We start from the raw sequence: 26,934 nt of genomic DNA on the forward strand, positions 1-26,934 counted from the left end.
TAGCTCTGGCAGAGGTTGTCCTTGAAAGGGCAGCTGCTGTGAGAGCCCTCTCAGCCCCACCCACCTCACAGGGTGTCTGTTGTGGGGGAGGAAGGTAAAGGAGATTGTGAGCCACTCTGAGACTCTTCCGAGTGGAGGACGGGATATAAATCCAATATCTTCTTCTCCTCCTCCTCCACCATAATGTTTCAGACATTTGAGCCATGCTGTCAGAGGCCTGCTCTGATGAATGAGGCTTGGGTCAGTACAGGTGATCTGTTTCCCATAATCAGGAGAAGACGATCACGCTCTTCCCCCCAATCCTCTCCTCTCCAAAATGAAACACCCCACAAGCCTTTGCTGCAGGGGTTTCATTTAAAAACCAGCTTTTCTTCTTCACCAGGGTTTGAAACTAGTTAGCAAGCCTTAGTTAAGGGGCAGCCTTGCTGAAAATAATGGTAGAAGGGTGGTGATATTTTTCCTCCAGGATGGAGCAAGGCTAGCTGGGGAAGGGCTCATGAAACCCCACCGTGACCACGCCTGCTCTCTACACCAGCCCTGCGAGGAAGGTTAGGCCGGCACAACTCTGGATATTACAGTCTTTTGTATACCTTCCTTTTCTCCTCCCTTTCTCCTCTCTGTGAATAATATGTGGGGGTACACATGGGAGGAGTATGCTCAAATGCAGTTACTCATAAGATAGGCTTTAATTTCTGCAGGCGGTGAGGACTGAACCAAATGCATTTATGGAGGAGGTGTCAGGAACAAGTCCCTGACAAGGTTCCATGTCATGATTGCTGTTTTCTGATGGATGTTGGGATGGCTATTATCCTTGCTTAACAGGTTTAGGTTAAATGTAACCCATTTTAGATTCCCTATGGTACTAACCTTATTGTGTCAACTTGTTTCCAATTGCTAACACTCACAAAGTCTCTTGTGAAATGTTTAGCAGTTGGTGTGATGTGGGAGGCATGCTTCCCTCCATCCGGCTGCTACGTCTCAGCAGAGTCACTCCCTCAACCGCACGACCTGTGGGGTGAATCAGGCTTGCGGCTGTGCCTCCTCCTCCTCTTCCTCTGCTGCTGGGTCAGGTGCGGAGATTGCTGGCAGCAAGCTAGATGACCCTAGAGGTCACTTCTAATTCTGATGATTCTAAGCTGTCAACTTCAGAAACTCTAGAGGAACGGGGGACGGGCTCAGAAGCGCTAGAGGGGCCGGCTACAGCTCAGTTGCCGGCTGGAGCGAGGGACCCGCCTGGTTGTCACTGTTGCCCACGACACCCCCAACCAGACAGCTGTTTTTAGCAGCTGCATCATGTATCCAGGAGAGCTGTCCCGGAGGCACCCACTAGCATGCGGGGTGCCACAAGGGGCAGTTCTCTCTCCGATGTTGTTTAACATCTACATGCGCCCCCTTGCCCAGATTGCTCGGAGGTTTGGGCTTGGGTGTCACCAATATGCAGATGACACCCAGCTCTATCTACTAATGGACGGCCGACCTGACTGCGTCCCAGAAAACCTGGCCTTAGCATTGCAGGCCGTGGCAGGTTGGGTCAGGCTGAGTGGGCTGAAGTTGAACCCAATGAAGACAGAGGTCCTTTGTTTGGGTTGTGGTGCCCTGGGAGGGGAAATCCCCCTGCCGGTCCTTGACGGTGTGCCGCTGAAAGCGGCCCATAGGGTCAAGAGCTTGGGGGTTCTTCTGGAGCCTTCATTATCAATGGAGGCACAGATAGCGGCCACTGCCAAGTCCGCATTTTTTCACCTTCGACGGGCTAAGCAACTGGCCCCCTTCCTGGAGTGCCGGGACCTAGCAACGGTGATCCATGCTACGGTCACCTCGAGATTGGATTACTGCAACGCCCTCTACATGGGGCTGCCCTTGTGCCGAACTCGGCGGCTGCAGCTGGTGCAGAACGCGGCGGCTAGGCTGTTATTGGGACTCCCAAGATGGGAGCACATACAGCCGGGGCTGTGCGGACTGCATTGGCTGTCAGTAGTGTACCGAGTCCGTTACAAGGTGCTGGTTATCACCTTTAAAGCCCTATATGGCCGAGGACCTGCCTACCTGAGGGACCGTCTCTCCCCATATGAGCCCCAGAGAGCACTGAGGTCAGCAAGGAAGAAGCAGCTGAATATCTCTTGGCCAAGGGAGGCCAGATTGAAGACCACCTGGGATCGGGCCTTCTCAATTGCAGCCCCACTATTATGGAATCAACTCCCGGAGGAGGTGCGGGCCCTGCGGTGCTTAGATCAATTCCGCAGGGCCTGTAAGACCTATCTCTTCAAAATAGCCTTCACCTAATGCTGAGCTAAGAAAGTGTCGCTGGATATATTTTTAGCCACAGAATGTATCAAAGATCTAAGTTATAGCACCATAATTAATTTTAATACAATTTGTAAATGGATTTATGCCGATTTTATAATTATAAGTGTAAGTACTATGTATAATTTTATTGTATTGTATTCATATGCTGTGAGCCGCCCTGAGCCTGCCCTGGCGGGGAGGGCGGGATACAAATAAAAAGTATTATTATTATTATTATTATTATTATTATTATTATTATTATTATTATTATTATTATTATTATTAATTATTATATTCCGTCTAGAGATGTGAAAGCCTGGCCCAGGAAGGGGGTGGGTTCAGAAAAAAGACTTCCCCCCTGGTTTTTCTCTAAAGGAAAAATGAGAAAATTTGAGGGGAACATAGACATTTTTTAAAAAATTACTGATATAACTTCTTTTAAAAGGTTTTGCTCTCTCACGCATAATGTTAAAACAGCAAAATAAGTTTTAGGTTTGATAGAAAAATAATTATTGCATATATTTCAGTTATCCCTCAAATTTCCAGGGTGTCTCCCCCCTCCCTCCGGTGGTGAGTGGGTGGATGGGAAAATCCCTTCCCCCCCCCCCCGTCTCGTGGTGATGGAAATGGCCACTCGAGGAGAGGCCAAGCGTGGCCCACTTGCTTTGGCAGTTGCCACAAAGACTCCCCTCCCTTCCTCCTCCCCAGGGCTGTGGACGTGAGGGCCGTGGGCTGCCTGGTGACAGAGATGCTGACAGGAGAGCCTCTGTTGCCAGGAGACTCCGACATGGATCAGCTGCACCACATCACGAGATGCCTAGGTAAGGAAAGAGTCTGGCTTTCCTCTCTCTCTGTGGCTCAGAGCATGTTTGAAGGGAAGCTGAAGAAGTGGGGCTGGCCCTAGACTGTCTGGCCCCTGAGGCAAGGCTCTGGCACCTTCCCCCCCGCACTGATAACCTCACTGAGTCACATGGGGGGTTCCCAATTTGGCACCCCCAGAAAGCCACATTCTAGGCAGTCACCTATACAATGACAAAATTCTGTCCCCCTTAGAATTTGGAATAAATATTTCCGAACTGTGTCAGAATCCAGGCCACCTGGAGACATCTCCAGGGAAGGTTAACAAGATCACTGAAGACCCCCATTTGGGGCAGGAAAAGGGAACAGGTCTTCTAGGTCAGCGGTGTCAAACATGTGACCCAAGGACCGAATCAGGCCCCCAGACAGCTCCTATTAGGCCCCCGAGAGACTAGCTGTCATCTGCTTCCTTTTCCCTCTCTCTTGCTTCCTTCTGCATCACAGCTTGCCTTGCCAGGCTTGCTCAATAGCACAGGAGCTACAGAGCAAAGTCTCTATTTTCTCCATTGGCTGAGGCTCCTCCCTTGGGGAGGAAGGGAGGAGGGATAGCGTGCTTTGCCAGGCTCTCTATCGCACAGCAGAGCTACTGAGCCAAGCCTCTCTTCCTTCTATTGGCTAAGGTTCCTCCCCCTTCTTGTCCCCTGGGGAAGGAAGGAAAGAGCCAGAGCTTCCTTTGTCCAGTTCCCTGAATCCCATGGGAGAGATACAAAGAAAGTACCTTTAAGACTGTGACGGAACCGGCCCGATTCTGCCTTCAGACCCGGTCCCGTCAACTCCCTATTGAGTCGCCAACTCCTGGAGGGAGCTATTTCTCCTCCTGCCCCTTGGGCTCGCTGCCACCACCTGCTCAGTCTAGGAGTTCAGATTGAGAGGAACAGGACTCCCAATCCCCCGCTCCAGCTATGAGGCCAGGCCTCAAGTTCCTCTGCCACCCTGTACTTGGGTTTCACAGAGACCTCAGCACTTCTTTGGGGCACCCCTGGAGGATTGGCACCTTATCCAACTGCATGCCTTCCCCCTTCTCCGAGGCCCCCTTTATAAAGCAGCGTGGTCTAAGGCGGTTGGGGATCTATGTGGTACAGAGTTTGATTGCCAGCATTCAAAACAGAAAAAATATTTATTTACAAGAGAAAAAGAAAGGGAAAGAAAAACAAAACAAAAACAGTTGTATATAAAAAGTTAGCACAGCACAGCACCCGCACAGCAAACAGCATGACAAAGGAAAGGTGTTATAAACGCATCCTACTGTCCCTGGTCTAAACTTGCCCCGCCTTGGGGATGACTTACTTGGTCTGACTGCCTGGGGGCCTCACAGGCAGGAGCCCCCATGCTCACCACATGCTCCCTTGAGCGCCAGTTGCAAACTGCCTTCTCTTCCTGCTAACTCCAATACAAAGAACAAAAGAACTTCCTGTCTCTCTAGGAGACTTTCCCCCTAGAGTTGTTGGTTTGGCTCTGGAAGGGAGGGGGGGGGGTTGGAGGGAGGCTAGGCCAAAGCCTGCTTAGGAGTTTAATGATCCCTCACAATGAAGCACCAACATTGACTAAGATGGCGTTTCTCCACACGTCCCCCTCCTTAAATTCTGAGCCGGAGGGGTTGCCTCCTACAGAGGTGACCCCGTAGCAGAATCCAACCAAACAAGGAGAAACCCGTTAACCCAAACAGAACATTTACCAAGATTAGGCATTTTCCCAACAATACACAAAGTCCCACACCCTAGGTGTCCATGTCCCTTCTGGACAAAAAGATGCATTGCCTTCAGAAGGAATGTCCAGTCTTTAAGATGTACTCCTCCATCTCCCAGGACCACCTCTGGAGTTTGGTGCTCTCCCTCAGTTGCTGCTGTTGCTGGGATGAGTGGTCCATCAAAGGAGGAAATTCCTGGCCCCACATATGAGGTTGGAAACTGCCCAGTTCCCACACAGTTGCTTCTTCTTTATCCCTCATTGGTGGAATATTCCCTCTGTCCACTCTGACCTCCCAGAAAACCACCTCTGGGGCTCCAAAAAATTGCTGTCCCAGCTTCTTTTTGTCTCCTTCCTACCTACCTATATGCAACACCATGGACCTCGCAGAGAATGGCTGTGGTATATTCACCTGCACCACTTTAACTGCCTTTCCCGTCTTCTCCATAGCCACCACATAAGTAGCATCGTCCAGGTCATCCACAATCATATGGGGTCCCTCCCATTCCATTTTCCGTTCACCAGTATGAAGTGGCAGGAAAACCAACACCCTATCCCCTGTCTCAGCTTCTGAGAACTCCACTTTCTGGTCCCTTGCCACCTCACACAGTGGTTCCAGCCTAGGGTCACTTTGAACCTCAGACAGGAACATTCCTGGCTCCCCCAGACTTTCTATCATCTGTTCCTTCAAGCCACCCCTAGTCCCACTGTTTCCAGGATCCTCAGCAAGGGTTTGGCTTGGGCTCTCAGTCCCCTCGGTTGGTTTTTCAGCACTACCCAACTGACCCCCTTCCTGCCTGGAAGGTCCCACAGCTTCCCAGGACTCCTGTCTGCCCTGCTTCCAGACAACCTGTTCTGAGAGAGTCTCGGAAGATCCCACTTCCTGATCCACAGCTACTTGGTGAGCCGGTTCCCACCTAAGGTCACTCAGGACCTCCTTCTGGAACCACTCCCATTCCCCCAAGCCTTCAGCTATGTGATCCTCTGAGCCCACATTAGCCTTGCTGCTCTCAGAACCTCCTGTGAAATCTCCACCCTCCACCTCGGTCTCTTCAGCATGCACATCTTTTACGCTAGACAGGTTCCCTACCTCGCTAGGAACATCTACAACCTCTTGCTGCACTTGGGGAAAGCTACACCCCTCTTCCCCTTGGGAACACCCTCCCCCAGGGCTCCAGACAGGCTGGTCCTCCCCCTCCTGGGTGACTGACCTCTCTTCGTCCTCAGTAACCTGGGCTATTTCCCCCTCCCTGGTTGGTGGTGAGGTGGCTTCCCTAACGTTGCCTTCCTCCTCCCACTTTCCTCTGAGGGTTTGGCTGCGGGTTACAGCATTGATAGAGTACTGGCCAACAAACAAATCCTGGCCCAATAACACTGGAACTGTCTGTTCCTTCATTACCCCACATTCAGAATAGGATTTACATTCTTGTGGAGCTAAACCCCTGAACTGCTTTCGGGAGTGGTCTGGCCCCAGTTTAAACCTTTTAAATACAGTGGCTTTATAGGCTGCAAAAGTTATCCCCCCATCTTCCATAGGCATGCTGTGATAGATGGCTGAAAGTCCTCCAGTCAGGACGCTACAGAGGTAAGACATATAGTCTTCCTCTGCAATCCCCCACTGTTTGGCTGCCTTCTCAAAGTTGGAGAGGTATATGGAGGGGTCTTCTCCCTCTTTGTACACTGCAAAGTCTTTGGGGGTGACTTTGATCTTTTTGCTTTGTTCAGCTTCCAGACGTAGCACCTCAAGCTCATGGCGACGTTGCTCTTCCTGCTCCCGTCTGCAGATCTCAGCTTGTCTTTTATCCCTCTCTCTTTCCTCCTGTCTGAGGATCTCAGCTTTCTCTCTTTCCTCCTGTCTGCGGAACTCAGCTTTCTCTCTTTCCTCCTGTCTGCGGATCTCAGCTTGTCTTTCAGCCCTCTGTCTGCGGATCTCATCCCTCTCTCTTTCCTCCCGTCTGCGGTCTCGGTCCGCCTCGATACGCATTATCTCCAGTTCCAACTGTAGCCGCAAGATTGCTTCTGACTGGGTGGGGGGCACTTCTGCAGGTGCCCCTGCATGCTGATGATGCTCCAGCAGGAGGTCTTTCATATCTGCTACAGTCAGGTTGTCACACTCCAGCTTTTGCTTTGCGCACTCTTCCTGGAGCTGTGGCTTTTTCATCTTCCAGATTTCCAGTCTCTTAGCACGCTCCATCCTAACTAACTAACCTTTCCCTATTCCAGTTGACCCGAAAATAAAACAAAACCTCTGTTGCTTCCTCTGGGTGCTTGCACGTATCAAAAAACAAAAATGCCTGGCCAATCAAGTTCTCTGTTTGTTCTTATCCCACCGCTGCCGCCAAATGTGACGGAACCGGCCCGATTCTGCCTTCAGACCCGGTCCCGTCAACTCCCTATTGAGTCGCCAACTCCTGGAGGGAGCTATTTCTCCTCCTGCCCCTTGGGCTCGCTGCCACCACCTGCTCAGTCTAGGGGTTCAGATTGAGAGGAACAGGACTCCCAATCCCCCACTCCAGCTATGAGGCCAGGCCTCAAGGTCCTCTGCCACCCTGTACTTGGGTTTCACAGAGACCTCAGCACTTCTTTGGGGCACCCCTGGAGGATTGGCACCTTATCCAACTGCATGCCTTCCCCCTTCTCCGAGGCCCCCTTTATAAAGCAGCGTGGTCTAAGGCGGTTGGGGATCTATGTGGTACAGAGTTTGATTGCCAGCATTCAAAACAGAAAAAATATTTACAAGAGAAAAAGAAAGGGAAAGAAAAACAAAACAAAAACAGTTGCATATAAAAAGTTAGCACAGCACAACACCCGCACAGCAAACAGCATGACAAAGGAAAGGTGTTATAAACGCATCCTACTGTCCCTGGTCTAAACTTGCCCCGCCTTGGGGATGACTTACTTGGTCTGACTGCCTGGGGGCCTCACAGGCAGGAGCCCCCATGCTCACCACATGCTCCCTTGAGCGCCAGTTGCAAACTGCCTTCTCTTCCTGCTAACTCCAATACAAAGAACAAAAGAACTTCCTGCCTCTCTAGGAGACTTTCCCCCTAGAGTTGTTGGTTTGGCTCTGGAAGGGAGGGGGGGGTTGGAGGGAGGCTAGGTCAAAGCCTGCTTAGGAGTTTAATGATCCCTCACAATGAAGCACCAACATTGACTAAGATGGCGTTTCTCCACAAAGACCAATGAGTGCTAATGTTTTAAGCTTTTTAAAATCTTTAATTGTATTTGCCTGTGTCCTTTAAAGTTTACATCTCTGCTACCTGGCATTACATTTTTATGATACACATGGCTCGACCTGACAAGGTCACATTTATGTCGGATCTGGCCCTCATATTTGGCAGCATACCCCTGCCTTCTGAAACCTGAAGAATCAGTTAAACTCGAGAAAGTTTGATAGAAAAATAATTATTGCATATATTTCAGTTATCCCTCAAATTTCCAGGGTGGCGAGTAGGAGCTGGGGAGGGTCATCATGAGATGCATTTGGAGGGGGTACAATTAAAGCAGGAGATGGGGGAGGGAGCTGTCTTCTATTCCTGCCCAGCCGGGAAGAAAGTTTCAGGAGAGTGAAGTGTGGGCAAGGAACGGGCTGGGGCCCTCCTCCCTGTCTCACATCAAATGCTCCCCCACCCCCACTCACCCCACAAGGGTCCTGAGGAGTTGCAGTCTGGCTGCTTCAGCCATCCCAGGTGTTTCAGCCGTGGGACGTGAATGTGCCTGGCTTATCAGTGACGACAGTGTCGCTGGGTTTTGTCTCTTTGTGAATTAGGACTGATGAGAAGCCTAAAAAATATTTCAAAGCTTTCATAAAGCAAAGCCAAAAATCACCAGTAGGACAGTTTGGTGTGAACTTGACATCATCAGTAATGGTAAGAGATTTTCTGCTTTCCTGCATTTTGACCCTTTCTGACACCCTGGCATGGCACACCTGCAATGGCACCTCTCTGTAGCGCTCTGCCCTGAGTGCTGTGTGGCCTCCTTGCCTTCTTCAATGTCTTTTCCATAGGTTCCTCTTCATTTATATTACTTTTTTCCCACTTTCTTTTTAATTTTAGTATACAATCCTACGGCTTTAAGCCAATGTTGTATCCCTACCGCTTCTTGCAAGTCTTGTAATGATTTTAACTTATCCATTATTAACAAATCTTCTACCCTTCTGTATCCTAATCCCGGGCTTTTTAGGTACCGATTCGGGGATCGGCGCAAGCACTCTATCCCATGAGTGTGAATGCACAGATGACCACTCAAAGATCTACAGTTACAGGTAAGCAACCTGTCTTTCTCCTTCTCCCTCTAAATTTCTCTCTTTGTGGACTGCCCCCCCTTGGCCTGCCATGCACTGCATGGCACCAAGTACCCCACCTTGGAGACTGGGACCAGTTCTGCAATTGCACAGCCTCTGGTAGCCGTGGACAGAAGGATGCGCAGTAGACTCTGCTTGCGCAGCCAATTTTGCTGGTGGGTCTTGCCCACGATAACTGCAGGTTGCATCTCTTCACCCTCTCCAGAATCCTCTCAGAATCTCTCAGAGTCTCATCTTTAACTTCAGGAGACCTTTACTTAGTGAGCCCGTTCCCCACCCCATCCCAAGCAGAATCCAAGGCCTGTGAGGAGGGTCTGTATGTTTCCCATCTCTAAAAGAGGACTGGGACAGGAAGCTGCTTGAATGCTTTAAAAGAGATGGAAACCTAGTTGTTGTTGACTCAGCAGCCATGCAGCCCCAAAGCCACTCCCCTCTCTGCATGGACAGTCCTGCAAGGTGTCTGGCCTTCTTCAAAATGCCAGGCTTAAGCAAACATAGATTATGCCGAGGCAATGGTTGCAGGTGTGGGAGTGCAAATGAGAGCACAGGGGTGCACAACTGGCAAGGAAAGTGCCAACAACTCAGGTTTTTGTTTTGTTTTTTTAAATGAGTGTTCTTAAGGCTGTCCCCCTGCCCCTGGGGGCATGTATGAGAGGCTGGTGTTTTGGAGGCCCTGCACACTCTGAAGTGCTCAGCTAGGCAGGGGCCTTTCTTTCCCAGCAGTTGTGAACAGAGGGGTGATGGGGGTAGGCAGGAAGGCAGCTGCCCCTTTCGACTCCCAGCTGCTCTTCTGCCCAGCATCACTGCCCGTCCACCCATCCATGCCCCATGTTGCCAGCCACTCTCTCATGTTATGTAGCTGAAGCAGCAGAGCGGTTGGTTGGGAGGGGAGGCACGAACCAGTGGAAAGGAAAGCCAGTTGGGTGTTGTGGTTAAGTGTGCGGACTCTGATCTGGGAGAACCAGGTTTGATTCCCCACTCCTCCACCTGCGCCTGCTGGAATGGCCTTGGGTCAGCCAGAGCTCTGACAGAATTGTCCTTGAAAGGGCAGCTTCTGGAAGAGCTCTCTCAGCCCCACCCACCTCACAGGGTGTCTGTTGTGGGGGAGGAAGGGAAAGGAGATTATGACCGCTTTGAGACTAAGATTCAGAGTGGTGAGTGGGATATATATAAGAGAGCCAGTTGGGTGTCGTGGTTAAGTGCTCAGACTCTTATTTGGGAGAACCAGGTTTGATCCCCCCTCCTCCTCCACATGCAGCCAGCTGGATGACCTTGGGCCAGTCCCAGTTCTCTCAGAGCTCTCAGCCCCACCCACCTCACAGGTGTCTGTTGTGGGGAGAGGAAGGGAAAGGAGCAGAGGGGGCCAAACTTACTTAATGAAAGATCCGCATAAAGTAAAATCAGGTGTTTGAGAGCCTCAAGTCATGAACGCCAGATGTTTGAAAGCAGGAAGGAAGGAAGGCAAACAGATAGGGAGAGGTGAAAAGAAAGAAACTTTAAATGCATTCTCCAGGCCACCGGGTTGGCTTGGCTTGGAGAAGTGATTTAAAGAGAGAACTGCCTTCTCCAAGCCGGCTGATGGGGGTGGGGGTGGGGGTGCTTCGAGAGCCACACAATATGTGTAAAAGTCTCATATGTGGTCCCTGAGCCACAGTTTGGCCACCCCTGGAAAGGAGATTGTAAACTGCTCTGAGACTCCTAAGTGAAGGGTGGGGTCTAACTCCAATCTCTTCTGCTGCCGCTTCTAAGCAGACCCCACCCCTGCGAGTTCTCCACTTCAGCTTGCTGCTTTTGTTGAGCACAGGCGCAATGCAAGAGGGAAATAGCGTGATCAGGGGTCATTTTGTAGAAAAATAGGTGGTGGAGCTCATCCAGGGATTGTGATGCAGCTGCAATACTATTCAATGGACAAGGAGGTGGAACTCTCCGAAAGGTTCAGGAGCTGTGCTCCTGTGAGCTCCCACTGAATTTGAGGCCTGAGGCCTGAGCATGATGATGTACTCACAGGACAGGATTGGCAGTATATTCCTAGCTCTGAAATGTGCCTCTTTGTGGTTCTCCAAGCCACACCGGAAAGACTGTTGGCCTGAGTGACTCCAGCAGAGCGATGGAGGGCTGCTTCTGCTTTAGCCCCTGCTGGTGCGACTCACAGGCCAGAATGCCCCAGACAGCCCTGGGAGGCCTTCTCAGCCGCCCGCTGCAGCAGACACTGAAGCCTGAGCCAGCACCGGGGTGGGGTGAGTCCGCTTCCGGGAAGGGCTGGAGGTTTGCTGCTGCTGTTCCCAAACCTTCCCTTCAGGCTGGGGCTGCTGCTTGGAATTCCACCCGGAGTTGGCAGTTGGGGCTTCTGACCTCCAGCTCTGTCCACAAGGGCACGGCTCACTCTAGTCCCCATCTGGGCCACTGCTGCTGTGGAGGGTTCAGTATGGATTCTTTGCTGTGCCATGCTTGGGGAAATGGTCTAGGAGGGCAGCTAGTTAGTTCCCGGACCCTGCTTAATCTTGGGGGGCCCCTGGTGACCAGAGGAGCCAGGAGACCCCTCCCCCAGCTGCACAGGGTGGCAGTGGTTTGGGGGGGGGCACAGAGTTATTCCCACCAGCCAAGTGGCCCCCCTCTCCGGTCCTGCAGAGTGCAGGGAAGTGGCCCCCAGCCCCGTGGCCCACCAGACTTCCATCCTGCTCCACGAAGAGCAAATTGCCCACTGAAAAGCTTGCGTGACATGGTCCTAGCCGGACAGATGTCCATTTCCCCTTGTCATTTTCCTCAAGGAGACGCAGGGGCCGTCTTCAGTGAGGGCGCCAAGACTCCCCTCCCTCGCCCTTCTTACCACCCTGAGCCAAAGATTTGCATTCCACTGGATACCATTCATTGCTTGTGTCTTACAGTGCTTGTGGCATTCAGGAAACCTGAAGCTGGGTCCTGCCGAGGTGCAAAGGAGTTTGGGGACTTCAATGATGTTCAGAACAGGTAGCAAGGGGTGTGGTTCGGCCTCCCCCTGGCAGGACAAGGCTGGCAGGAATTCCAGATGAGGCTGCGAGGAACGGGGGGGGGGGGAGGGATGGAGGGGAACCCCTGAGCTTCCTTGGATGGCTGTGGGGCAGAGGCCCGAGAGGAGACACCACCTGCGCCATTTGCTGGGCTTCTGCCATTAGAACATCCCAGCAGGTGCAGAGAATCTTTTATTCAGCTGGCCTTTTATTTGTGAGGTGAATCTTTGGCTTTCCTGCAGCCGCAGGCATCTCACAATGTCAGTGGGAGCTCCTTCTGGGGAATGGAAATTCTTTAGCAGGCTTTTCTCAGAAATGAGGCTTTGAGACAACCTGCTCTCCCCTTTGAAGTCCTCACTGGAATTAGGCTGCTTCCCACGCCAGCTAGGCTCAGAGACCTCAAGGCAAGATCCCTCCAGACCACGCTTCAGAGGCTCAGACCTCCTCACCTGCAACCACCTGCTGTTTCCGCCCACTTCCACGCAGCAGGCTCCTCCTCCAAGGACTCCGGCTCTCCCTGACAAGACCAGGCCGTGTCCCTCCTCCCCTCCCACCGCCGGGCTCCTCCAGCCTCCCTCTGGCCCTGCCTGCTCTGCACCCTTCCCCCCGGGACCCAGGAGAGTGGGGCAGGTCCTTTGCCCAGAGGGCAGAGGCCGGCCCCCAGCAGAGGGAGGGGAGCCCTTGCCCTCAGGCATACGGAGCCCTGCAGGCGTTTCAGAAACCTCAGAACCATTTGGGGTGGCGCCTTCCTCTAAACCAAAAGAGGCACCGTTAGTGAAAGGGGAGGGAAAGGAGGGACACTCTCGCCCACCATTGGCTCCCCAAGGCCCCTGAAGGAAAAGATGTCCACAGGATAGAAACTGAGGCCAAAGAGCCTTGGAGAGGAAAGGAGGTCAAGGTCATGTGTGTGGGGGGGCTGAAGTTGCAGCTAACTTCTGGTGAGCCCTGGGGGCAGGGGGCTTCCAAGGTAAGTGGTGAAGCAGGTGCCCTGCCTCTGCAGAGGCTTCCTTCGTGATCTCCCTTCCAGTTACTGACTTTGCTTCTGAAATGTGACCCGGCTGGCCAGTCCTGCACCAGTTCACTGCCCCAGGCTGTTGGCAGAATCAGGGCGGGGGGGGGGGGGGGACAGATCTGTCTGCGCTGTCCTGACTGACTGGATCACGCCTTTTGAGCTTGCTTGTATTTTATTGAGGCCCTGCAACTGAGGATGGAGCCTATGAACAGCAGACTTGCTAAAGATCAAGAAGGTTCTTTGGAATCTCCCCTCTAGAGCCAGCCACTCTCCCTGCCCTTGGAGAATAGCCCCCTGCTTCAGAGGGGAGAGCAGATCACAACCAGGGAAGAGGCAGGACTGTTCTGGCAGCATCTGCCTGCAGAATTAGAATGGAGGAGCCTCCTTGCCTGAGTGTGCCTTGTGCCCTGCAAGCATTCAGCACTTGGACCTTTTGGGCCATGGAGAGGGTGATTCTCTTCTGGGCAGCAACTGACATGCCCAAAGGTGGCAGGTAAACTGAGCAATGGTCCTAATTCTTAACAACAGGGAAAGTGACCCAGATCCAATTCACCGAAACATTGGCTGTGCTGCTGGGCTCAGCTTGCTCCCAGTGGGCCTGGGCAAGTCCCCACCAGCACCAGCACCCTCGGGGTCATGTTGGCCTTTGGGCCCTCTGCGCCTGGTGTGGCGTGGAATCCTCCAGCAGTGCTTTGCTGACATCATCCCTTGCAGAGGCTGGAGAGGAGGCCCTCTTTGGTTGACCCACAGGATTGCTGGAGGGCAGAATTGTCTGCCCAGCAGCACCCACCCCTGCAGCTGAATGTCTGCAGCGAGGCTCTATGTCTGCACTTCTGTGTGGTTGTGATCCTGCTTTTTGTTTCAGAAGCCTCACTCACAGAAGGGCTGGCTGCAGATATGCCATGACCCGGCTCCCCTCGATGCTCCTCATCTTTATGAGTCACAGGATGGAAGTCGTCTGCCTGCGGTTGTGGGCACTGAGTCAGCAGTTTGCGCTGCTGGCCAGCCAGAGAGGTGCGGCCTCCTGCCTGCCTCCACTGCTGGAACGGAGCTGTTCTCCCTGCCACCCTGACTGCTTTGCTTAGGGCGAGGAGGATTTTATCTGGCTGGCCTTTCCATGCCTCAGAGGCTGGGATCTTGGGCTCAGAGCAGCCATCTTGTGGAGGCAGGTGGGGGAGGGGGGCTCTGAAGAAGCGGTTCCTTCCTTCCTTCCAGCTGGGAAATCGCTGTGATCTCAGGACAGTCTGACAGAGACCGGCTTGAGCAGAGGATGCTGGACACTGTCTGTGGGGCAAAAGAACGAGGATCTCTGCATCTATTTTGTCTGATGTTTTCCTGCAAAAAAATCACATAACTTAAGTGGCCTGCTTGTTCTCATCGTTGTCCAGTTTCTGCCTCTTTTTGTTTGTTTAAAAAGATCCCTTATTAGTTGCAAGCAGAGCCAGACTCAGTGGAGATGGCCGAGAGGCTCCGGCCCAAGGCATTGGGGGACGAGCAGCACTCCTCTGCTAGGGTGAGCACAAAGCCCCCAGCACTCACCCTGCCAAGCCCGGAAGGGACCCTCGGCCGTCACAAGCATCTCTTCCAGATGTGCAGCAGCTGGAGGCAACGTCCCAGCTGGCTTTGCAGTCTTTTGCACTCTTTGGTCTCTTTATGCGAAGGGTTGTCCAGAAGTCCCAGCTCCCTCCCCCAGGGAGACCCTTTCCTGGCTGGTTGGGAGCGTGTCCCTTTTCCTTCACCTTTCCTCAGAGGAGTCCCCTCCTGGAGGTTTGTAGTTCCGGAGGACGTTATGGCCACTGACAGGCAAGAAGATGTTATAGACGGCTGCGTGTTTCCTGGAGGGCTGGAAGGGCATGAAATACAGGAGCCGGGGGGGCTCTCCCTTGGGTGAGGTGGCTTTGCTGCGCTGAGTTGTTGCCTTCCCAGGCTCTTGGGTGGAGACTCTGGATGGAGTGGCCCGTGGCAGTGCCGCTGTCGTTAAGGAGAAGATCTGGCAGTTGGCTTCTCTGCTGCCCAGCCGGCCTCTGAGCCACGAGACTTCGGAAGGGCTGGACCTCTTGGTCAGTTCTACAGCAAATACAAAGGCATTCTACTGATGAACGGCAGCTTTAAAAACAATGTGGCTTCAGGCCCGTTCTGCACAGGGCCTTCCCACACTCCAACTCTGCATCCCTCCGCCTTCTTCCAGCCCCAACTATTAACCCCACCCTCCAAAACCCCTTTGGGCTCCTGGCGAGGGCTGTGTGATTCCCAGGGGCCCTGGTGGTAGGTGAGGCTGCTGGTCTCTTGGGGTCCTGTGCAGGGGCAGATGAGACCCCCCCAGGCAGGCCTGCTCACGGACCCTGGCTGGAGGTGCAGGCAGACAGGCCGCTGGGGAAGTCATTGGAGAAAGCATTTGCTTGCTGGGTGCTGTGAGGGGCGAGAAGGGGCTTCCCGTTCCCTTCCTGCCCCACTTTTGCCAGCAGCAGCAGCTAGCGGGGGGGGGCTTTTGCCCCTTTTCTCCACGTCTTTCCTCAGGCAAGAAAGCCCCCATCAGCCTCCCTTCTCGCTGGCAAAAGCAGGATGGGAGGGTCATAGAAAGCTGCCCCCCCTCCCAGCACCCAGCGAAGGAGCCCTGCTGAAGGTGAGTTCCCTCCACGTACATCTGACTGGGAGCCGTAGAAGCCTGGAGTCAGAAGGGACCTTCAGGATCTGGCCACGTCCCCAGCTGCAAGCCCCACTGAGTGCCACGTAGATCTGCCTTCGATTCCAACCAAATGCAAGATTAGTAAAGTGTTTCTTCCGAAAGACGGCAGTGGCCTTTGTGGCCCTTTGGCCCCCTGCTGGGCTGCTGGTTTCTCTCCCATACTCACTCCGTGGGCTGCACTCTGCGGGGAGGTCCGAATCGACAGCCCATCCATCCGCCTTGCTGAGTTCACCCTCGACAGCTCTGCTTCCTTCGGCAGGGGGGAGGCCGGGATCTTTTCCTAGGAAGTTTAACACCAACCAGTCAGCCGTCCAATGGGAAAGGGCCTGGCTCCCAGGCCAGCACCAGAGCACAACCTTTGCTGTGGGAGGCCCTGCCAGCCCGGCCTGGACAAAGGCCCTCCCTTGGGCAGGGCTCCTCAAGCCCAGGCCTCCCGCCAGCCCCCCCCCCACTTTTTTGGCCTGGGGCAAGAGGCAGAATCGCTTCCCCCTCTAGGGAAGGGTGGCCCCTGCTCCCAGCCCTGTCAGGGCTCAGGAGGGAGGGTGGGCTGTGCCCCAGGGGCTGGCCTCCCTCCCGGCTCCCCATGCAGGGCTGAAGCAACCCCCCAGCGGGCGAGGGCCTTTGGGCCAAAGAGACACGATGGCATCAGTCCCCCCATGCCTGCCGGGGGCCTGATGGGAGGCTGCTCTGGAGGTGGGAAGAACTCCAGGAGCTGTGCAAGAAGTGGCTGGTTCTGCAAGTACCAGAGCAAGGAACGAGGCAGGAGAAACGTTACTGACCAGGGCCGGCTTCACCCACAGAACTTCCTCAGACAGCTGCTCCGCTTCCCCCCTGTCCAATCCAGGTGGGCCCCACAGTGGGGCAAGGAGCGGCTGCCCCCCCCGCCCCCCACAACAGCCGCAGGGTTGCTCTGTCCCTCTCTGGGATTTGGGTCACCTGGGCCCCCCCTTCTGTCAGCTTGTGTTCAAATTGATATTAACCAGAATGCCTAAATTGTTGTATTGCTTACTAACCCTGTGAACTGTAACTATAATTTAGCTGTGAGAGCAGAAGTGGGGGGGGGGGGGAAGAGGAGCTTGGCGCCAAGAGCTGTAAAGGTGTTTGAAGTGCAAACTATGTGGCCAGCTCTTGGCCGATGCAAGGTCGCCTGTGGGGAAGAGAGGACGGACGCGGCTAGCTATGCAAGATATCAGGGTGTGAACCTCACACCTCTTAGAAGTAGCATGCAACGGTATTGTGAGAATGATTTAAACCCCCTAGCTTTGATCCTGGGCCATAAAGGCCAAGCTAGTTTGTGTGTACCTTATCACTTTCAAAGAACTCTCGTAGCAGTAACATGTATGTATCCAATAAATGAAACTTATTTTCAAATGAAAAGAGTCTGTCCATTGTTGGAGCATCCATGAACCCTACGCTGACACCTACAGGCGCTGTTATACCAGTTTGAAGACCCCCTGCGGGAGACCCTGGCCATCGCCGCGATCGAAGGGCTCCGCCAGGGGAGCAAATCCATCCGAGAATACTCCCTGGAGTTCAGGAACCACAGCCGCAAAATCAAAGGCTGGAGCGAGGCGATGATAATCAGGGCGTATCAAAAGGGGCTGAACCCCGGGATCCTCGACCGGGCCCTGCAGCAGGTCCGGCCAGACACCCTGGTCGAGTGGATCCAACTGGCGGGAGAGATCGAAACCAACATGAAAGAGGTGGCGATCCAGCGCTAAGAACTACAGGGGAAGCCCAGCCGAGAGAACAAGAGTGCAGCCAAGCCGGAGGGGAAGAAGACGGGGGGAGCAACCCCAAAGCCCCCCTCCGGGGCGCGGAAGTGCTACCAATGCGGGGACCCCAACCACCTGGCCTCTACCTGCCCGGAGAGGGCCCGGGCCCCCGCGCCCACTGCGAAGGGTCCCCCGCCCAAAACCCAGCGAGCAGGGAAACGGAAAGAGTCGGGTCGAAGCAGCACCGCGCTGTCGGCGGTGCTAGACGAGGATAATACAACACTGGAGGAGCCCGGGGAGGAGGCTTGGGACCTGGAGCCGGCGGGAAACGAGACCGACCTGCGCTAGACGGTGCCCCGCGGCAGGTCCAAAAGAAGCCGGCACCACTGAGGGTGAGAATAGCAGGGGAACTAATGTATATTCCATTGACTTTGTTGAACGTTGGGGAAGAAAGGTTTATCCACGCCCGGGGCTTAATAGACTCGGGGTGCACGCGGGAACTAATCACCCCGCGGCTGGTGGACCTAATGGGGATAGGGCGAGAGAAACTGCCCCGACCCCTTGGATTCGAACAGATGGATGGAACTAGGATGAGGGGAGAACCTTGCACAGAGCAGTCCCGGGAGATACTAATGGGGGTGGAGGACCACTGGGACATGGAAGTATTTGTAATAGCCCCCTCCTGCTCCTTCGACATAGTGTTAGGGGTGGGCTGGCTGGCTCGACACCAACCCGATATCCAGTGGGGCGAGCACACCATAGACTTTACGGATCGGAGGTGCGTCACTCACCTCTGGAAGGAGATCTGGGGCCCCCGACCTCCCCCCAAGAATGAGAAACTTTGTGTGACAATAGAGGAGGTGAAAACCGTCCCTAGGGAGTACCGAGACCTGAAGGGGGTGTTCAGTGAACGGGAGGCGGAAGAGTTGCCCCCCCATCGGGCCACTGACTGTGTAATAGAGCTCCTGCCCGACCAGCCACTGCCAAAAGCCAAACTGTACTCGATGGGGTGGGCGGAAAAGGCTGAATTGAGAAAATTTCTGGACAAAAACCTCCAACGGGGGTTTATCCGACCTGTGACGGCCCCCCACGCCGCCCCGGTACTGTTTCGAAAGAAAAAGGATGGAAGTCTTAGACTTTGCACAGATTTTCGCGGGATAAACGGGATCTCTATGTCAAACGCCTACCCCATCCCCCTAATCAAAGACTTGCTAAGTGCAGTATCGGAGGGGTCCATTTTTACCAAACTGGACCTGCGCGATGCCTATTTCCGAGTCAGGATAAGAGAAGGGGACGAGTGGAAAACGGCATTCAACACTCCTTTGGGGCAGTTTGAGTATCTAGTGATGCCGTTTGGCCTTCAAGGGGCCCCGGGAGTGTTCATGAACTTTATCAATGAGGTCCTTTGAAAATTTTTGTATAAGGGGGTGGTGGTTTACCTGGATGACATCATTATTTATTCGAAGGACCTACCCTCCCACGTGAAACTGGTCCGGGAGGTGCTGAGCACCCTGCTTCAAAACAAACTGTATGCCAAACTCTCAAAATGTGAGTTTCACAAAGAGGAACTTGACTACCTAGGGTTCCAAGTCTCGGGGAAGGGGTTGGCCATGGATCCGGCTAAGGTCCAGGCAGTGTTAGAGTGGGAACCCCCGAGGACACGTAGACAGCTCCAATCTTTCATCGGATTCTCCAATTTTTATAGATCCTTCATACAGGGATTTGCTAAGGTGGCCCTTCCCCTCACCGACCTGCTGCAGACGAAAGGGAAGGGTCCAGAGGCAAAAAAGCCAAACGCTAAACTTAATTGGACCAGCCAGTGTCAAGAGGCGTTTGACAAACTAAAGCGCCTCTTCACGAGCGAACCCGTGTTAGTGCACCCTAACGAACTCAAACCCTTTGTGGTGCAATGTGACGCTTCCGACACGGCCGTCGGAGCCATACTCATGCAGAGAGACAAGGAGGGGCACCTAAGACCGTGCGCCTACATCTCGCGGAAATTCTCCGGTGAACAGAGAAATTGGTCGGTCTGGGACAAGGAAGCCTACGTCATCACGTTTGCACTAAAAACATGGCGCTCCTGGTTAGAGGGAGCCCGAGTCCCATTCGAGATCTGGACAGACCACAAGAACCTAGAAGCCCTAACCGGGCGGCGGAAACTGACAGGGAAGCAAATTCGGTGGGCTGGGTTCTTCGCCAAATTTGATTTCACCCTCCGCCATATCCCCGGAGCCAAAAACTTTTTGGCTGACGCTCTGTCCTGGCAACCCCAACACGAAAGCGAGAAGGAGGAGGTTATAGACTCACTGATCTCCCCGCAGGCAGTGGCGGGGGCAGTGCAGACTCGATCGAAGTCAAAAACCCCAGCTGCGGGCCTGTGGGGGGGAAGCAGGCTGATTGCCGAGACTGAAGCGGAGGAGGAAGGGTGACCAGAGGGACTGACCAAGGGAGAAGGGGGGTTCTGGTACCACGAGGGGAAACTCTATGTCCCCGAATCCCTCCGGGCGGAAGCGCTACATCACTGCCACACTAGCAGACTGGCTGGACACTTTGGCTACGTAAAAACTTTGCACATGGCCCACAGACAGTTCTGGTGGCCACAAATGAAGAGAGACATTTCCCATTTTGTGCAAATATGCCCAACTTGCCTCATGGCAAAGCGAAGGGGGGGGGGGAAGGTCCCAGGATTACTGCAACCCCTCCCCACCGCGACACGGCCGTGGTCGGTCATCTCCATGGACTTTATAGTGGAACTACCCCCGTCAAGGGGGAGAACCGTAATTTGGGTGGTGGTTGATACATTCTCCAAACAGGCTCACTTCATCCCCTGCCGAAAGCTCCCCACCGCAAAAGAGCTAGCCCATCTATTTTTCGTTCACGTGGCCCGCCTACACTCGATCCCTGACAAAGTCATTAGTGACCGCGGGCCACAGTTCGTTGCCAACTTCTGGCGGGAGTTTTGTAAACTAATGGGCATGGAGCAGGGCTTGAGCTCAGCATATCACCCCCAGACGGACGGCCAGAGCGAGAGGGTTAATGGGCTCTTGGAACAATATTTAAGGTGCTATGTAAATTTCCAACAAAGTAACTGGGTGGATTTACTTCCTTTTGCGGAGTACAGTTACAACAACAGCCTCCATGCCTCCATCAAGGTTTCCCCTTTTCAAGCGGTCCACGTGTCAGAACTGGAACGAACTTCAGACGATTCCAATACTTGTTACAAAGTAAAGATCTTTATTGAAGAACTACAGTGCTAGAGCTACGAGATAACAGTAATGCCGAGTCCTGGCAGTTGGTTACATTTTATGCCATCAGTGGAGTACAATAAAGCTATCATTCACACGGGTTACAGACAAGTGTCTCCTTTCCCAGGCTTCGTTATCAGAAGGGAGGATGCTTCCTCGTGGTGAAGGCCAAACGGCCTGTCTTCAAAAGGGCACCTGTGGATGTTGAACAGAGACTATCTGTCGCCCGTCAAGGAGCCCTAAATATTTGGAATAGCTATGAGGCAGGGTTAATTGCTCGGGCTATGGACTCTGTGTTAGTATCAGGTTACAGCATGGAGTCAGTTTGGTCAATGCAGACAGAGAGAAAGTTACAAGTTCTGACATACTGCCCCCCCTCAGCTCTTCGCCTTGGGCTTGTGTGGGTACAGTAGGTGAAACTTTTTAAGCAGTTGCGGAGCGAACACATCGCTAGCCTTCACCCACTCGTCACAGCTCGGGGGGAAGTATTTCCACCTGATAAGGTAGTACAACACACCCCTTTGGATTTTGGAATCCAAAATCTCCTGCACTTCATGGTGACTCTGACCCCTCACTCGCGTTGGAGGCGGTTCCAGAGGGCGAGGGTGAAAGGACGTAGCTCCAGGGTCTTTGCAAAGAAGGCTGCAATGAAAGACAGGGTGGATCTTACTTAATGATTTGGGCAGCTCAAGTTCTACGGTTACTTTGTTGATAACCTTTTTTATTTTAAAGGGCCCCAGATACTTAAAAGCGAGCTTGCGACAACCCTGCGGGAGGGGCAAGTTCTTCGTGGACAGAAAGACTGTCTCCCCCTCCTTCAGCTCCCATTGGGGGGCGTGCTTTTTGTCGAAGTGGCGTTTGTACTCCTCTTTTGCCTCCTCCAGGTTTTCTTGGATCACCTTCCATCCTCCCCGCACCCCCTCCCACCATTGTTGACACGAAGTGGGTTCCGGGGATCCGGACGGCAGAGGGAGGTTGGGGAATGGTTTCCCTTCGTAGCTATCTGGAAAGGGGAGGTTTTGGTTGAGCTGTGGAGGCTGTTGTTATACCCATATTCTGCGAAGGGGAGTAACTCTACCCAGTTCGTTTGCTGGTAGTTAACGTAACACCTTAGGTACTGTTCGAGAAGCCCGTTCACCCTCTCCATCTGTCCGTCCGTTTGCGGATGGTATGCGGAGCGAAGCTCCTGCTCAATGCCAGATATTTTGCAAAACTCCCGCCAGAAGTTGGCAACGAACTGGGGCCCGCGGTCACTAATGACCTTGTCTGGGAATGAGTGAAGCCGGACCACGTGATTAAAGAATAACTGGGCCAATTTCTTGGCAGTGGGGAGTTTTTTGCATGGGATGAAGTGGGCTTGTTTGGAGAATGTGTCCACCACTACCAAGATCACCGTTTTCCCTTGGGAGGGGGGCAGCTCTACGATGAAGTCCATGGAGACCACTGCCCAGGGGCGACTCGCTGTTGGGAGAGGGACTAAGTGACCAGGTGGCTTCCCCCCTCTGCGCTTGGACATGATGCATGTGGGGCAAGCAAGTACGAATTCAGAAACATCCCTCTTTAACTTGGGCCACCAAAACTGTCGGGTGATTAGGTTGAGAGTCTTTACATACCCAAAGTGACCAGCAAGGTGGCTGGAATGACCCCGCTCGAGAACTTCCCTTCTCAGGGATTTAGGCACATAAATTTTCCCTTTGTGGAACCAGAGTCCCCCTTCCCCCTTTTCGAGTCCATCGGGTCGATCCTGCCCTTCTAGCAGTTCCTTCTGCTGCGGGTCGGGGCCCCCGGTCTGCTTCCCTGAATGGGTGGTTACCCCCCCCCCCGCGATGGCAGAGGGGGGAATGAGAGAGTTGATTACTTCCTCTCTCTGGCTCTCGTGCTGGGGCATGCGTGATAGCGCGTCGACCAAAAAGTTTTTGGTACCGGGGATGTGCTTTAGCACGAAGTCAAATTTGGCGAAGAATCCCGCCCACCTGATCTGTTTTGCGGTCAGTTTGCGGCGGCCGGTGAGGGCCTCCAGGTTCTTGTGATCGGTCCAGATTTCGAAGGGGACTCGAGCCCCTTCTAGCCAGGATCTCCATGTTTTGAGAGCAAACATGACCGCAAATGCCTCTTTGTCCCATACCGACCAATTTCTCTGTTCGTTGGAAAATTTGTGGGAGATGTAGGCGCAGGGACGGAGTTCCCCCCCCCCTCATTTCTTTGCATTAATATGGCTCCTACGGCGACGTTGGAGGCGTCGCATTGCACCACAAAGGGTTTCAGTTCGTTAGGGTGAGCTAGCACCGGTTCGGAGGTGAAGAGTTGTTTGAGCTCATTGAAAGCTTGGTGGCACTCCGGCGTCCACGTTAGGCGCGCACCGGGTTTTTTCGCCTCGTCCCCTTTTCCCTTCGTTTTGAGGAGCTCAGTGAGGGGGAGCATTACCCGGGCGAACCCCTTAATAGATAGATAGATAGATGAATTTATTGTCATTGTTCTCAACAAAAAGAGAGCAACAAAATGAGGTGCTCTTCCACAAACATACCAACACATCAAACACACATATTCATAAACCATTTAAATACATCTAAAACCATTAAACCATTTAAACCATTAAAACCATTTAAATACATCTAAAACGGATAAACATTCATAAAACCATTAAAACCATTTAAACCATTAAATAAACATTCATAAAACCATTAAACATTCATAAAACCATTTAAACCATTTAAACCATTAAATACATCTAAAACAGATAATCCTTCATAACCCTGCATTTAACCTAACCACAGCACTTGGATAGAAACTGTACTTAAATCTGTTTGTCCTAGCCTTCAACACTCTATATCGTCTACCTGACGGTAAGATCTCAAAAAGCAAATGGCCCAGATGTGTATGGTCCCTTAGGATCATTTGTATCTTCCTTTTACATGCCATATTATACAGATCCACCAATGAGGGGAGAGAACATCCACAAATCTTTTGTGCTCTTCTCGTCACTCTTTGGAGCACCCTTCTCTCTGCTTCCGTGCAGCTCCCAAACCACGCGCAGAGGCAATAAGATAAAATGCTCTCAATGGAACTACGATAAAAGGCAACCAGCAGACTCCCTGATAGTTGTAGTGATCTTAAGAGTCTTAAGTAGTATAGTCATTGCTGGGCCTTCTTCTCTAGAGCTAAAGTATTTGCCCTCCATGTTAGATCCTGTTTCATGGTAATTCCCAGAAACTTCCATTCTGTCACCTGTTCTACCATAACACCATCAATAAACAACGGCTGGGTGTCCAAACTACTCTTCCTGTAATCCACTATAATTTCCTTTGTCTTATTTATATTTAAAATAAGATTATTTACTTTACACCAAAGGGACAGCTGTTGAACTTCCCTCCTGTACGCAGACTCATCATCCTCAGAGATGAGCCCTACCAACGTTGTATCATCTGCATACTTAAATGATTTTGTTACTCAGACTGCTAGAAACACAATCAGACGTGTAAATAGTGAAAAGAAGTGGACTCAAGACACATCCCTGAGGGGTGCCAGTATTTAAGATCTTCATGGAGGAAATATATCCATCCATTTTAACCCTTTGTGAACGACCTGACAAAAAATTCAAAATCCACTCACATATAGAGTCCGACAGCTTCAAATCTTTAAGCTTAAACAACAATCTATGGGGTGATATTGTATTAAAAGCAGAACTAAAATCTGCAAACAACATTCTAACATACGTCCCCTTTTTATCCAAATGTGATAAAGCAGTATAAAGAACAGTATTAACAGCATCCTCAGTAGATCTATTTTTCCTGTAAGCAAACTGATATTCATCAAAAATAACAGGAAGGCAGGAAATAATATATTTTCGAACTAATTGTTCAGAACACTTCATTATCACAGAAGTCAAGGCCACTGGCCTTTAGTCATTTAAAACCTTTGCTGGCGTCCTCTTTGGTATTGGGACAATAAGGGAAGCCTTCAAACAAGTGGGAACAATGGATTGTGACAAAGAACGATTGAAAATCTCAGTCCACACCCCAGCTAACTGCCCTGCACATTCCTTTACCACACAACCAGGGATATTATCGGGACCTGCAGCCTTTCTAGAATTTACTGCCTTCATTATACACCTAACATCGTGCTCCCTCACAACGAAAGGAGCACCTTGCTTGGTCCCCAACGATGATGTTACTAGTAATTCCGCTTCCTTTTGATCCACTTCAAACCGGGCATAAAAAGTATTTAACTCCTCTGCCAGCTCCTGCTTTCCATTCGTACTAGCCTTTAGCGCCTTGAAATTAGTTAACTGCTGAATCCCCTGCCAGGCTTGTCTCAAATTATTCTGAGAAAGCCATTCTTCTATCCTGCCCTTTTATGCAGCTTTGGCCTGTTTAATACCCCGCTTCAAATTTGCTCTGGCCACACTGTAAAGTGAGGCATCCCCAGACTTAAAAGCCTTATATCTCCTATGCAAGAGAAACCTAACAGTGCCAGTCATCCATGGCTTTTGATTTGGATAGGTTCGAATACACTTGTTTGTTGTAACAGTATCAATACAGTGGGCCATATACCCCAAAACTGTATCTGTATAACACTCTAGGTCTGGATGTTCAAAGATGTCCCAATTTGTTCGTTCAAAGCAGTCTTGAAGCTGCATAGTCGCCCCGGTAAACCTGCGGTAAAAATTTGCGAACCCGAGAAATGATTGGAGCTGCCGTTGGGTTCGAGGAGGTTCCCAGTCTAGGACCGCTTGAATTTTTGTGGGGTCCATTGCTAGTCCCTCCCCAGACACCCGGAACCCAAGGTAATCTAGTTCCGTCTTGTGGAACTCACATTTTGACAGTTTGGCATACAATTTGTTCTGGCATAGTGTTAACACTTTTCGCACTAATGGTACATGCGATTCGAGGTCCTTCGAGTAAATAATGATGTCATCCAGGTACACCACCACCCCCTTGTACAGGTATTCTCTTAACACTTCATTGATAAAGTTCATGAACACCCCCGGCGCTCCCTGAAGTCCAAAAGGCATTACTAAGTACTCGAATTGTCCCATAGGTGTGTTGAATGCCGTCTTCCACTCATCCCCCTCTTTAATCCGCACGCGAAAGTATGCATAGCGGAGGTCGAGCTTGGTGAAGATTTTACCCTCGGCCACCGTGCTCAACAGGTCTTTTATCAGCGGGATCGGGTAAGCATTTGACATGGAAATCCCGTTTATCCCGCGAAAATCTGTGCAAAGCCTAAGACTACCGTCCTTCTTCTTGCGGAATAGGACCGGTGCGGCGTGGGGGGCCGTGGCCGGTCGGATGAACCCACGCTTCAAATTTTTGTCAATGAATTTTCTCAGTTCCGCTTTCTCCGCCCAACCCATCGAGTACAGTTTTGCCTTGGGCAGTTCTTGCCCCGGGATTAGTTCGATGGCACAATCGGTAGGGCGGTGCGGAGGAAGCTTGTCCGCCTCTCGCTCACTAAAAGCTTTTCTCAAGTCTCTGTACTCCTTGGGGATCGTCCCTATCTCCTCAAGAGTGAGGCAGAGTCTTTCGTTCTGGGGAGGGGCTTTAGGGCCCCACTCGGTTCTCCAGTGGTGGTGCTCACACCTCCAGTCGGGGAATCGCACAATTTGTTCAGCCCATCGAATGTCCGGTTGGTGCCGGGCGAGCCACCCTGCTCCCACCACTACGTCAAATGAGGATGAGGGGGCTATAACAAAAGTCTCTATCCCCCAGTGATTGTCCGTGCCTACGGGGGTCGCCTGGGTCTCCAAAGTGCAGGGCTCCCCCCTCATGATGGACCCGTCCATCTGTTCAAATTGGATGGGGTGGGGCAGGGGGGACGTGGCCAGACCTAGCGCCTCTACCAGGCGCGGGGTGATAATGTCTTGAGTGCACCCTGAGTCAATCAGGGCGCGGGCGGGCATGAACCGCTTAAGATTGGGGTTCAATAGAGTGACCGCCATGAACAACAGCCCCCCGGTAATTCTCACCGTCAGTAGTGCCGGCGTTTCCTGGACCTGCTTTGCGGCACCGATTAAAGCAGGTCGCTGTCGTTTCCCACCGACTCTTGGTCCCAAGATTCCTCACTGGATTCCTCTATGGTGGTAACATCCTCGTCAATCGCCATGGAAGTGGCGACGGCGCCCCGACTGGGCTCTTTGGTGCGGCCGCCTTTCTTCTTCTG

At 52.3% G+C, this 26,934-nt stretch overlaps 1 protein-coding gene across 1 annotated transcript; it reads right to left on the bottom strand.

Moving 5' to 3' along the window:
• Positions 1-13,282: 13,282 nt before the first annotated feature.
• Positions 13,283-17,289, bottom strand: LOC132577959 (uncharacterized). The gene is made up of 4 exons (XM_060247747.1): positions 17,229-17,289; positions 15,982-16,095; positions 14,869-15,196; positions 13,283-14,464 (listed from the first exon to the last, which is right to left on the bottom strand). The coding sequence occupies exons 1-4, from the start codon at positions 17,287-17,289 to the stop codon at positions 13,831-13,833; spliced, it is 1,137 nt and encodes a 378-aa protein (XP_060103730.1). The 3' UTR covers positions 13,283-13,830.
• Between the last annotated feature and the right edge of the window lie 9,645 nt (positions 17,290-26,934).

This window comes from Heteronotia binoei, chromosome 10 (assembly GCF_032191835.1).
Source record: "Heteronotia binoei isolate CCM8104 ecotype False Entrance Well chromosome 10, APGP_CSIRO_Hbin_v1, whole genome shotgun sequence".
NCBI classification, from domain to species: domain Eukaryota; kingdom Metazoa; phylum Chordata; class Lepidosauria; order Squamata; family Gekkonidae; genus Heteronotia; species Heteronotia binoei.